The 13271-nt window shown below is 27.0% G+C and overlaps 2 protein-coding genes across 9 annotated transcripts in view; one reads left to right on the top strand and one right to left on the bottom strand.

Moving 5' to 3' along the window:
• LOC136989416 (zinc transporter ZIP10-like) overlaps positions 1–13271 on the top strand; it is a 77248-nt gene that overhangs the window by 5255 nt on the left and 58722 nt on the right. The gene's annotated exons all lie outside the window — the stretch shown is intronic.
• LOC136989420 (proton-coupled zinc antiporter SLC30A2-like) overlaps positions 3635–13271 on the bottom strand; it is a 34816-nt gene continuing 25179 nt past the window's right edge. For 6 of the 8 annotated variants that reach the window (XM_067287556.1, XM_067287554.1, XM_067287555.1 and 3 more), the window contains 7 exons: positions 6004–6145; positions 5703–5849; positions 5472–5625; positions 5187–5391; positions 5004–5109; positions 4801–4935; positions 3635–4708 (listed from right to left, as the gene is read on the bottom strand). In XM_067287556.1, the coding sequence (XP_067143657.1) occupies positions 4560–4708; positions 4801–4935; positions 5004–5109; positions 5187–5391; positions 5472–5625; positions 5703–5849; positions 6004–6145 (1038 nt within the window). In that variant the 3' untranslated portion in view covers positions 3635–4559. Of the gene's footprint in view, positions 4709–4800; positions 4936–5003; positions 5110–5186; positions 5392–5471; positions 5626–5702; positions 5850–6003; positions 6146–6225; positions 6354–13271 lie in introns of those variants that run through there. The other 2 variants (XM_067287558.1, XM_067287561.1) reach the window with 2 other exon arrangements.

Genomic DNA, 13271 nt, shown 5'->3' with positions numbered 1-13271 from the left:
GAAAAATAATTATATCATTCGATTTCGGGATTTATTTTATATCTTAAAAATAATTAATCATATCTCGGGATTCAGATCACTTTTTTTTCTCGAAATCCCGGGACAAACAAAAGACTGGGAAATGAGAAACCCTACCTCCTACCCCGAATCTTTCCGTGTCTGGTCTCGACTTTCGTCTATCTAACTCCGTTATCGATATCAAGGAAAGACGAACGACAGTGGGAAATTTATAATCTAGAATTTTTTCAATTTGCAGCCCAATGATATACAGATCATCATCGCATATCATCAAAACGTATTAACTAATTTAACATACTTTTGATGTTATATTTTTCTTCAATTTTCATTTACACACTGATGTAAATTAACAAATAGTTCCCTTTATCCAAGTTTAGTGAAATTACACAAAACCCTTTATTTGGGTCAAATTTCACTTAAAAAAAAAAAAAAAAAAAAAATACAAATAAAATGAAAAATGTTTATTGAAATTATTGTAAGTGTTTGGCAATTACACATTCTTTACTGTAACTTGGCATTTACTTGAAAGTTATCTAATGTTTTTTTGAGAAATCTCTCTTCAGTTCTAGTTCATTTGTCAATCAATTCCATGACATTAGTGAGCAGATTAGGACTTGAAGTAATGTGTATATCGTATCCTATATACATTCAACTGGAGACCGATTAGTCGGTCCATTATCTCAATTGCATCAAAAAAATTCTAACGTGACTGCAATAAGCATACGTGTATTGTCTTGTTGAAAAATTCTACTTTTGACAGTGAGAATAAAAGGTGCAACCTTACCACACAATTTGATACTTACGTTGTTATGCCACTGAAGAAAAATTAGGCATATGGCATAGTACCCCAAACCATAACACCAAATGTTGCAAAGAAATGGTGTTCAACAATTACAACTGATAGAGGACTAGCCCATTGAAAAATAATTCTTTGTCTCCCATCATTTTGATCCAAACAAAACAAACTCATTGCCTAACACAACCTGATGGCATTCATTTGTCCAATATAGATGAGTTCTGAATTATTTAAGTCTTAGCAGGCCAATAAATTTGAGTTAATGGAAAACTTCATTGAAATTTGAATGAAGCCTAGTAAACAATAGTCTATTGTCAGGTGACTCTTCCTATGACCCGTTTGAGCTGCAATTTGAAAAAATCGTAGACCTATAAATTCCCACGGTTGTCCGTCTGCCTGTCTTTCCTTAATCTCGAGAATGGAGTTAGATAGACGAAAGACGAGACCAGATACGGAAGTGTTAGGGGTATACAAACTGGAAGTCACGTTATTTCAATTCAAAACATTTCCTCCGAAAGCAGTTAATAGATGACCGGCACGACTCGCTTGCTAAAGGAAAAGTATGATGCACGGGGACAAGACACTACTAATATGAAGGTGGAGAGCACGTATTTTAAATGAAATAAATTAAAAATATGATTAAAAATTGCAACCCGGCATTGTGACGACGTCACAATAAATAATTGCTTGTTGGATTTGTGTTGCAACAGTATTTCCCCCATTGGAGCCATCCTAACAATCCGTCGATCTTCACATTTCTTTCGGGTTTGTCAAATCCTTGTCTTCGGGTCTATGTGGCTTCGTTGGCCAACTGATCGGGATTCACTTAATAGTAAATGGTGCATGACCCACGACCCATGTGAGCAGATTTAGTATACCACCCATTCAGACAATTTAGTATGGTTGGCAAATGGTAAATCAAAAGGCAGTGTTGACATATATTAAATCTAATTTTAGATTTGGCTTATTGAAAAAACAAAATTTTCACCTTATTGTGATGATTAAGATAAAAAACAATTTATATAAACTTTCCTATAAATATAATTTAATTTTAAGTTAATTCAACAAATTAATTTTAGAATTCCTTGCCAATTAAGAAAATTGTAATTTTTCATTCCTAAATTCTGTCTAGTAATAAGTCATTTGTATCATAAAATTTAATCATTATATTTATTAAAATCTTTTCTTAATTTGTTTACCAGATCTTACCAGAAATTAAAAATCTTAAAATTATTAAAATCTACGATTGTATCTTTAAGGACTAAAAATAAACATCTGACTTGAGTTTTTAACTATAAAATAAAGAATAGAATTTATAAATATTAAATTTAAAATATTTATAGTTTACCTGGGAAGTTATTTTTCTGGAACTTAAAAATGTTCAAAATATTTAAAATTAGTTTTTCTATATGATAATTATAAATATATTCAATAGGAAAAGAAAAAATTCACATCTACACTGGTACAATTGGCACTGTATATGTTCACTAGTGAATACATTTAAAGCCTGTGTAATGGTAGTAACTAACACTAATACCACAAAGAGGTGTAATTGCAATAAAGGAGCAGTGTTTTAGGTTAGTTCCTGACATAATTATTTGTTTGTTTTTTTGTTATATTTGTTACAATATTTAAGAAATTCATTGAAAAGAATATAGAAATATCATTAAGGGAGACTGTTCCTTGTACAGACAATTTAAATTCTGCAACATGTATCTTGTGGTGAGACTTTCCAAATTTATTGCTAAATGGCATCCATATACATGTTTGTAATATGAACTTTGGCAAGATAGGGGCAACCACATGGACAAAGAAAGCAGAAAACCAATTTTAGGGATCTTGTTTAACTTTTTCAGATGACACTTGCAAGATCCTCACTCAGCATGTTTTGCAGCATTCCAGTCAAAACTAAGCCGCGAAGAATTGCATATATTGGGGTGCATATACGTTCCTGTTACATTGTTTTCAAATCGTGAGTTTCATCACTCACTCACATCTTCATTTACACAACTGACAATACACAGTTCCACTAGCAGACATATTTGGTGGTGGAAATGTATCCTCCACTGGTAAATTTTAGAATGGATTTTGTTGTTATTACAGGCTTGCATCAACATTATCTTTTAAAAATTAATCATTATTATGAGCTGTATTTATACTAATACTAGTATAAACTAATGTGGAAACTAATCTCCAAACTGCCATTGTCAAAATATTGCCTGCATAGAAACACACGATGATTGTGTCTGATGAGGAACTTGCTGCATACCTCAAAAGGAAAAATTGTTTGTAGATATTCAACAATCAGAGATAAAAATAATTATTTAGTTGACATAAATGACATATTTGCCAAGCTGCCACCACCAACACCTCTAGTTTCTTCATCCAATTGGACAATTTGCATTTTTGAAAAGCTTTTGTTTTTCTTTGGGAACCCACTTTTGATATTGACAAATTGATAGCTTCAAAAGTTGGGCAGTGTAGAGTGCTATAGCATTGTATAATTAAATTTGTTTTCTATATCCTCAATTCACAACAAATGATTGTAAACCAAGAGTCAAGATGTATAATAGTCCCCCCTTCTGTTAAACTTAATATTTTTCAATTGTTTATTTAATAGAAATAATTTTATTTTTCTTGCATTTTTTTTATTCTGTAATGATTTTATTTCTAATTAAGAATTAATAATTATATTAAATTTATTTGTACCCAGAAATATAAATAAATATTGTCTATTAACTATAATTTTTTAATTGTATAATGATTTCATCAATAATTTTGAATTTATTTGTGTTAATATATTATAAAAAATTACACATATTTATTGAAAAAAATAACTTTATTTTGAAGATTACTTAATACAGAACACAAAAAATATAAATCAACATATCCAATAAATACAAACCCTCAGAAAAATTTCTGAATATTTTTATATTACATTAGATCTGAACATAATCTCTCCCATTATATATGTATATACATATATACTTTAATCAAATGTACAAAGCACTGGAATTCTGCATGAATAAATTTCACTGCAAAATATACAAAATAATGAGAATCTATCCATTTGTACGATTACTTTCAAAATATTTTGATTGTGTGAAAAGTCATTTCTCTTGATTGGGACCAGAAAGTGTCATGAAAAAAGAATACATTTAAAATTAAGTTTAGATATTCTCTTATTATTCATTTCTCTTTATTTATTTCATGGAAAGATTGTTTTAAATACTATGATTGAAATTCTGCATTTTTTCCAATATATATACAAATTAGAAGGAAATATTTACAATTAACTAAATGTATTTACAATTTTTAATTCCAAATTAAATATATTAAATTTATAATTGCAACTCCTTAAAATAAGGAGTCATTTACATATATATATATATCTATTAAAAAATATATTTCTCATTGTAGACTAAAAGTCTAAAAGATAGTCGTATATAAAACTGTATTCCCTTTCTTAGAAAAGACAATGTTGAAATATAAAAAGAGACCCAGAAAACAGATACAAATTATTTTATAACTATAAATTGATTGCCATAAAGTAATGCATTTACTATCATGCATAACTCCATTAAATGGAAAATGTAATTAACAATTGGCATATAAAAGTTTCCTTCTTTGTTTAATGTAAATGAAATATTTTATACTCAACAAAAAATTATCTTGTTTAAATTGGTCAGTTATCACATGCAAAAACATTGATAATTGTCAAAATAATAAAACTTGATACTAATTACTATAAAGGTGGTCCTCGACACATTTTGCACGATAACATAGTATTTGGATTAAATTTTTCAATCTGAATTGTTGTTGTATATATATTATAATTCTTTCTTACTAAATTCTGAGCCTCTCTCAGTATCTTGTGAGGGTCCATATCAGAATCTATTAAAATAAAAAATTACAGAAATTAAGAATATGCAATAAAATAATGCCAAGTTAAAGCTGATATTACTAGAAGAATATAAATAACTTACCACAGGCTAAATGAACAGCAAGTGCATTTCTATCTATAGTCAAAGACCATATATGTAGACTGTGGGCCATTTTAACTCCATCCAAATTTTGTAAATCAGTTTTGATAGAAATATAATTCAAATTTCTTGGAAAACCTATGAAAGAAGAATTTAATTAAATTCCGTTTCTAGAAACGTTATTTGAAATAATATAAAATATTTACCTTCCATAAGAACATGTAAAGCATCTCTCATAATAGTAAGAGTTGTAAACATAACTAATGCAGAAAATAAAAAGGTACAAATGGGATCAGCAATTTTGTATTCAGGCTGTAATTAAGACAAAAAATTTATCAACAAAGGGATATTATTATATTTAAAATATTTAATAAATCTATAATTATTACTTTAAAATGTATTATATAAGCAGCAACCATAACTCCAATACTCTGTAACAAGTCACCCATTACATGAATGAATGCAGCGCGAATATTTATATTTTGAGAATTTCCTTTCTCTAAACTCTCACTATGTTCGTGATCTCGACTTCCCAAACCGTGTGTGTGGGCATGAGTTGCACCGCAACAAGGGCCGTGGAGAACAATTCCCATGCTAACAAAAATAATAAAACTTGATTATAGAAGACAACAAATTTTAATTAAATAGGCAGAGATAATGGAAATTTAACTCACACAATATTCATAGCAATACCAGATCCAGCAACCATCAACATCACATCAGTATTAATTTCATAATCTTGATAACGGACTCTATCAATTGCCATATACACAAGAATTCCAGTCAATACCCAAATTATTAAAACACTAATAACAGCTCCGAGAATTTCTAGAAAAAAATATTAGCATTTAAAAGATCTTTCCTTATTTAACATATAACTTAAAAAATAAAATCTCTATTCTTACCTGCTCGGTAATAACCAAAAGGCATACGTTTAGTAGGTGCTTTCTGTCCTACCCAAAGCGCAAATAGACTAATAAGAAAACTAGCCAAATCACTTAAGAGATGAGCAGCATCAGTCATAATAGCTAAACTGTTTGAAAAATATCCTCCTAAAATATAAATATACATTACCATGTTAAAATTATTAAAACTTTTAAAACTAAAAAATAAACTTCTAACTGAAAGTTTTAAATTTTAACTTTAATTAAATATTAAAATAAGACTTTACTTTCTATTAATGATAAAGATAATGAATTAACTTACCAATAATTTCAGCAAGCATGAAAAGAAGACATAAACAACTGCTAATTATCAATTTTTGTCTAGCACGTTTTACACTTAACGAAACGGGTTTCTGAACATGACAGTGATCGGGTTCTTCCATATCTTCTTCATAACTCTCATTCTAATAGGAAAAAGGTTACTTTATGAGTTAGTTATAATATATAAATTAATTTAACTTAAAATATATCAAACATTTCATACATCAATCAGAATATTATTCATTACAGATGTTTAATGTATAATTTGTTATACTTTTGTAAACTGCGACAAGACAGATATTGACTGTTATCACTGTTTTGACCAGATTGAATTAAGTAATAAATATCAAATTACTCAATTTTTTCTACCTTGCAACTGACAAACCTGATAGGAATTTAACTTAATGGCTTCAATAAAATTTCAGAGATGACTGCATTTTGAACTGGATTTTAATTGAAAAATTGAAGAATCAGATAATACAAAAAATCTCTATTTTATAATTTTACTTTAACTACAGTATTTATCTTCTTTCATATTTAATAATAATAAATTCTTTCTTGAAAATTTTAAATATGACAAATAGTTTGGAAAATACACAAATTGAAATTGGAATATAAACATTTAATTCTATATTATATTGTTTCTGAGTTCATCACTCAAGCTTTATTTCTATAATACAAAAGGAAATTAGCTACTTACTTAATAGACAAAAAATATATAAACAAAGAATAGCAAATTACGAATTTAAATGTAACGAAAGTTGACGATAAAATATTCAGAAATAATTCTAAATGCAATTAACTATGGAAATTTATATAATAAAGGTAATAAAATTGGAAATAATATGAAAAAATATATTTAAGCATAAAGTAGAAATTATAATTATAGTAAAAAAAGTAGTTAAAAAATAATATAAAACCATTGTTGTTGTGAAATTCAATATCGGTCTTTAACTCAAACTCTAAGTTTCTATAGATAATGTATCAGTTAGAAAGTAAAAAATTAAAGTTCAAAAAATTGATTAAAAAAATTATTGTCTAGTATTATATAAAAATTGATTTTATGAATACAAATAAAGTTAAAATGTAAGTTAATTAATGAGAATAAAGAGGATACAAACATTGAGAGATTTATTGATGCAAAGCACCATCACTGCTTACAGTCAGGCCGTAAATAACAGATATATAGGCCTATACCAATTCTGCTTAGGAATAGATAAGCCATAGAAAACATAATGAGACTATTGACATTACGAAATTTAATATCAGTCTTTAACTCACCTTTTATTAATACAATCATATCAACTTTTAAAATATTAATATTTAAAACAAAATCAACAACTAATGGAAAGCTACATTAATTTCATTTTTAATTCAGACTATTTTTTCAAAAGAGTTAACGGAATTTACAAAATAATACAATAAAAATTATGCAACAAATTTTGAATAGACTTTTTAATTTAACAAAGACTTGGCCTCCTTTGTTCTTTCAAAAATGCTTAATTGCTTAAAACATTGTTCAATGTTATCAAGTAGCAGTGTATCAAGTTGCAGCTAAAGATTTATTTGGAAGAGTATAACTTATATTACAAGTATATATAATTTCAATTTGATAAAATTATCAATATCTATAAGATTATTAATAATAGAAAGATTTTTTTGTGGTAGAATATTAATCTAAATATGGAATATTAAAATTAAATACAAATTTTTCATTTGTATATTTTTTGAGAAAGAAATTTTTAATTAGAAATGACAATTCTTAAAAAGATTGAAATTTCTACAATTTATATATACATATTTTGTATGTTGTACATATAATTTTATTTTAATAACAGACGTCAAAAATACCAAATACCATTTCTTTACAAATTTAACAAGTTTGATAGAACTTCTTTCTTTGGATATTACAAAATTCTTCTTGTATTTTCTAAAATATTAAAAATTCATTTCTAAAGAAGAAAATCTAGATATTGTGAAAATAAAATTTGTTTAATCATTATGGCTAAAATTTATTGAAATAAGTAAAACCTTAGTTAATATAGACTATAATTTCAGGATATAAAATTATAATACAAAATATCAGTTGAATATTAGGCTAAATGTAATCAGCAAACTATTTAATAAGTATATATGAACTGTAAGTGCAAATCTGGACTGGTTGGATCATTTTTTCCCTAATCTTTTGAATCTATTAAATTTCAGACCATTACAATCAAAATTATTTACAGTCTTATAATCTGATAGATATCATTAATTATATTTAGATTGTTAAAATTTTAATTAATACTGCTTAACAACATATAATATTAATATAAAATGCACTTCTAAATTTTCCCTATAATCGATCAAGGATGTTAATAACATCCTTGATCGATCATATGCAGTTTATTCACGGTCTTTGACTGATTATAGAAAAAATTTATATTATTTAAAATTTGAATTTAATATATTTGGATTTAAATATGATTTTATAATTATTTATTTATAACTTTATCATTTAAAAGTAATTCTGAACACAAATACAAAAAATTATTTTGCATCTATTTCACTTTCCCCCACTAATATGAACACAAATGAAATCTTACTAATACTGACTTTTATTGCAGGATCTCACTATTCATATGTGATATTAGTTAAAATTATAGAGAGTACATTTTAACTTTTAACAAATTTGTAGGATAAATAATAAATTGCAATACTGAAGATAAATTTACTGGTTATTCCATATTTACTTAACGTTGATACAAAACTTTGACAATTTTTATTCGTTTAAATTGATAGATGCTCTTCAAAAGTAACACTATTAAAATTTTAATTACATCCTTTCAATTAATCAACTTTTTTTTATAACTTAGCATTGAATAATCTAGTTCAGGAAATGGTCATTATGAAAAATCTAACTAATAAAATTTGAAAACATATTAAAAACTTATATTTTTCAACACTTTTAGTTGCATTATAAAGTAATGTACACAAAGACTTAAAAAAAATCAAAATAGAAATTATCTAAAAAATAAAATTTTACTAAAACTTGATAACTTTTGTTACAGTCTCTATTTTGAATATTAAGAAATTTATAAATATATTTTACTGGTATTTTTCAATTTCAAACAATAAATAAATAATTTTATTTTGAGATTTAATGCAATTGAAATATGTTTATCATAAATTATTCACATAATATGGTAGTTAAATAAAATTTTATTTAATATCTCCTTACTTGAATCCCAGGATTCAAATTAACCCTGAGGAAAAGCATGGAAAACATGCTGAGATATTGCTTTTTATAGGATAATGTAGTTTAGAGTGACAGGTAAAGTGTTTACCAAAAATTCTTTCTTCAAATTGTCTAGAGTTGGACAGCATTTCCTATTCCAAGGTTCACATAAACATGTTTTGAAATAAAATTATAAATATTGTTAAATATTGAGCATGGAAAAGTTGCATTTGAATTCATAAGTTGAGAACTTATCAGTCAAAGGGTAATTCAGAAAACTTGAATTAGAAAGAGATGGTGACTTTCAGCAGGAGTTGTAGGAATCTTGATCCTTACGACATCAAAGGAACTGCAACTGACAACATAACCAAATTGGAAGATGTTGAATTGGGTTAACTATGAAAACAGTAATTATTTCAAATGTTTCAGCTGTAACTAGAAATACAGTTACTAAATGGTTTTGATAGTTTGGAAAATACAGGTATTCCTTGATTAATGTGGTTAATTAATCACTCAGTACTACCACGTATATCAAAATCACACTAATTAAGCCTCGGTACTCGACCAAACAATCACCACCTACGAGTACAAATTTTTGGTTAACAATAAATATTTTTATTTTAATAAAAGAAAATAGCAAATTCACTAACACCTTATTTTCTGAGAAAAATATCCATGTTAAGTAAAGAACAGCTGTTAAAGACTTGTTAATTAAAACTTCCCCAACCTTAAAAAACTCTGGGAAATAAATATATTTTAAAAATAAACCCCTAGATTTAATCAAAGGAATACAGTTTCACTTTAGTGTATTTAAAAAATATTTTTTTAATGATACTATAAATTTTTTCTAAGTATAAAAACATGGAATAAATTTTAGAGTTTAACAAGTAGTTCACTTACAATAAAAAAACTACAAATCAGCTTTAAAGTCAAATATATTTTGACAGGGTTCTAATATATGTCTTTTAATAGTTAAGTCAGTATATGATCATGTTTTTATAATATAAAATACTTCTTTCTTTATTCCATGGTCAACACCAGCTGTGTCAAACATGTAGTCCAAAATACTCATGTGTGGGTAATATTTTATAAAAAAGTAATGTTAGAGTTAAAATGATTTGATCTATGATAGCATTTCTCAACCTTTCCAAGCCCACTGACCAGCAAAATATCTGAAAAAATTCTACAGACAACTAAATTATGTATGCCTAATTTTTTTTAACCTATGTAGGTATTACCAACATTTGGGACAAACTGTCATTCATAATTCATAACGTAATAAATCTAAAAACATGTTTTGAATACAAATGGAAATATAATTAATTAACTTAGAAGTAAACTATTAAAAGAAGAATTATCATGAAACAAAATTTTTATTTTTATTAATTTAAGTTTGCCTGTGCCATCAACCTGTCCCATCATGCACAACAGCTTGAGAAACACTGAGTAATGACATGTTAACAATAACGGCACACTTCCACTCTCCTTTTCCAGAGAAAGCTTTTAATTGTTTTATTGCTGTGTTTTTGTCTTATGTGTTCTCTCCCCTCTTTGTAAGAAGCTTTCCTATTCTTTGCTGTAAAAATAGTTAAACTTTGTCTCAAATGATCTACTTTCTGATTGGTAGGCACCATTGTACAACAGGTTTTAGTAGAAAAGGGGGATTCCTGATGATCTTATAGACCTGAAACAATAGTTAAGTTGAGACAAAGTCAGCTTTGCCAGATGCACAATAGTTATCTTTTTTGTGTGATAATAGTTATCACATTAAAGTGTAATGTAGTACTAAAAGAAAAATATAATAAAGTTAATGTTCCAAATTTTTATTTCTACTTGCAAGCTCATTTTTTGAAATGTGCATGTTTGCTGCAAGAATCATATCTATGTACAGTAATACCAAACATAGATATATGAAACCACTTTTGGGATGCAATTTGAAAAATTTGTAGATATAACTATAATACATAAATATTTGATTCTTTTGTGTTTTCTTTAATCTGATACATTTAAACAGAAATGTTTATTATTTTTTTTACATGCAGATTTAAATATCTTGTCAAATGACTTAATTTATAATTCCATTGTCTATGGGATGGAATTATGGAATTGTTCTTCCGATGTTCTTTTTAAGACAAATATTGAGACATCACATGGCTGTTGTGTGTCTTGAATTAAGATTTATGGCCATTAATATAATTCCATTTCCCAAAAAAATTGAATAATAATCTCCATTTAGCAATGCACTTAAGCAATTAAACAACAAGAACAGAAGTGGCATTTTAATAAACACCAAGAAAATCTAGTAATCGCTATCTACAATTAGGACATAATCTATAGTTTAAAATCAATGATGAGTAATCCTTTCTGGATGATAGCTGCAAGTGAACTTCATAGATTTCCAATCAGCCAAAGCCATTTCTCTTACAGAGGTGCAGGCTTTAATCTTGCTGAGTACTAATACAACCTGCAGTAAACTAGGTACTAAAATAATATATCTAATGATATGTAAACTAGTAATATATAGTTTATTCTTTACACTGATCTAGTTTGAATGTTCTTTGTCATAAATATTAGATTAATTAAAGTTGCATAATGACATGAGAAAAAAAAAATCTTAATTAAAGTTGCATAATGACATGAGAAAAAAAAACAAGTAAATAAAATTGTCACCAAAGCTCTGGGGACTGCAAATTAGAATCACATGGGCCACAGGTTGTTCACTGTTGACTTAACTTGTAGTTAAAATTTTATTTAACACTAAATACAACATCATTGCAGTACAGTTATGCTAATCCAAACCTCTTGTAATCTAAACAGCTTCCACCATTCCCATAACTAAAATAATGGACTTATCAACTGTACGATTGTATATGTAAAGCTCATATGTAAAGTAAATGTAAGTCACAAGTTTTAAGCAATGCTGCTCATTCTTTTTGTTACCCTGTTTGATTTAACAACACTTCTAATTGTTTCACACAAAGATACAGCTAGCTCTGCAGATAACCTACTGTGATAGGCTGAAAATAATGGTAGTATCCTCTCAGAACTTATGTTGATTTGTTGAAAAATCTTTCAAGCTTTATGTGCAGAGTACAACTCAAAATTTCTGATAATTTTAAGTGTATTGCGATTTTAAAATTTTAATTTTCATTTACTATATAATACTGTAGAAGTAGTTTAAGTTTAATACAGTACATATTAATTGTACTTTATTGCATAAACCTGTCACATCAAAGCATTTTTTATTGTACCTTTAAATTTCCTTAACTGTTAAAACATTGTTCATTTTTGTTACTGTGTTTGCTAAGAATAACAAGCATTTTTTAATACTGTATGTCATTATATAATCCCTATTAATCCAAATTATAACCAGTCTCAATTAGTTCAGATTACTGTGACCATACTGTGATTAGAAATGGAATCTTCCTGAAAATTTTTTTTATAGAATACAGTACAAATTTGTAATGTTTTATCAGCTAAGTAACAGTGACCTTATGTATCAAAATCTAATTAAAAAAATAAAAGCCTCGGTGGCTCCACTTTGGAATAATTCTTATATTATGTATTTTTTAACTTAATTTTCTTCTTTTTAACTTTTAATTCGCTAACATTAGATAGATGTGAAAACTGTTCAACTGCACTAACTAGTTTATTTTAAAATTTTTAATTTCTAAATGGCAATAACTGGTACAATTATCCTATATTAACTAATGTATAAAGTTAAGTGTTTGAAAGAAAAACTTCAATACTGAAAATAATGGATTAGGAGATGATAAGAATCTAAAACTTCAAATGATACAACTGCATTAACTATCAGGCCAGAATATGTTAATATAATAGATGGACTAAATACTATATAAGATGGACTAAAGATATGTAGTTAAGCTGCCATCTTGTACTGAAAGATAATCACATTCCATTTCATCAGCCTAGTTCAAAAATCTTGTATCTCCAAATTCCACATAATTGATATTATTGTACCAGTGTAATCAAAATAGCATGACACTTCTTCTCTATGGTCACAAACCGTGTATTTCTGGTGCCTTTGA

This window comes from Centruroides vittatus, unplaced genomic scaffold (genome assembly GCF_030686945.1).
Source record: "Centruroides vittatus isolate TY-2023 unplaced genomic scaffold, ASM3068694v2 scaffold_520, whole genome shotgun sequence".
In the NCBI taxonomy this organism is placed as follows: Eukaryota; Metazoa; Arthropoda; class Arachnida; order Scorpiones; family Buthidae; genus Centruroides; species Centruroides vittatus.
Note: the sequence above shows the minus strand (reverse complement) of the source record. Positions and strands in the feature narration are given on the sequence as shown.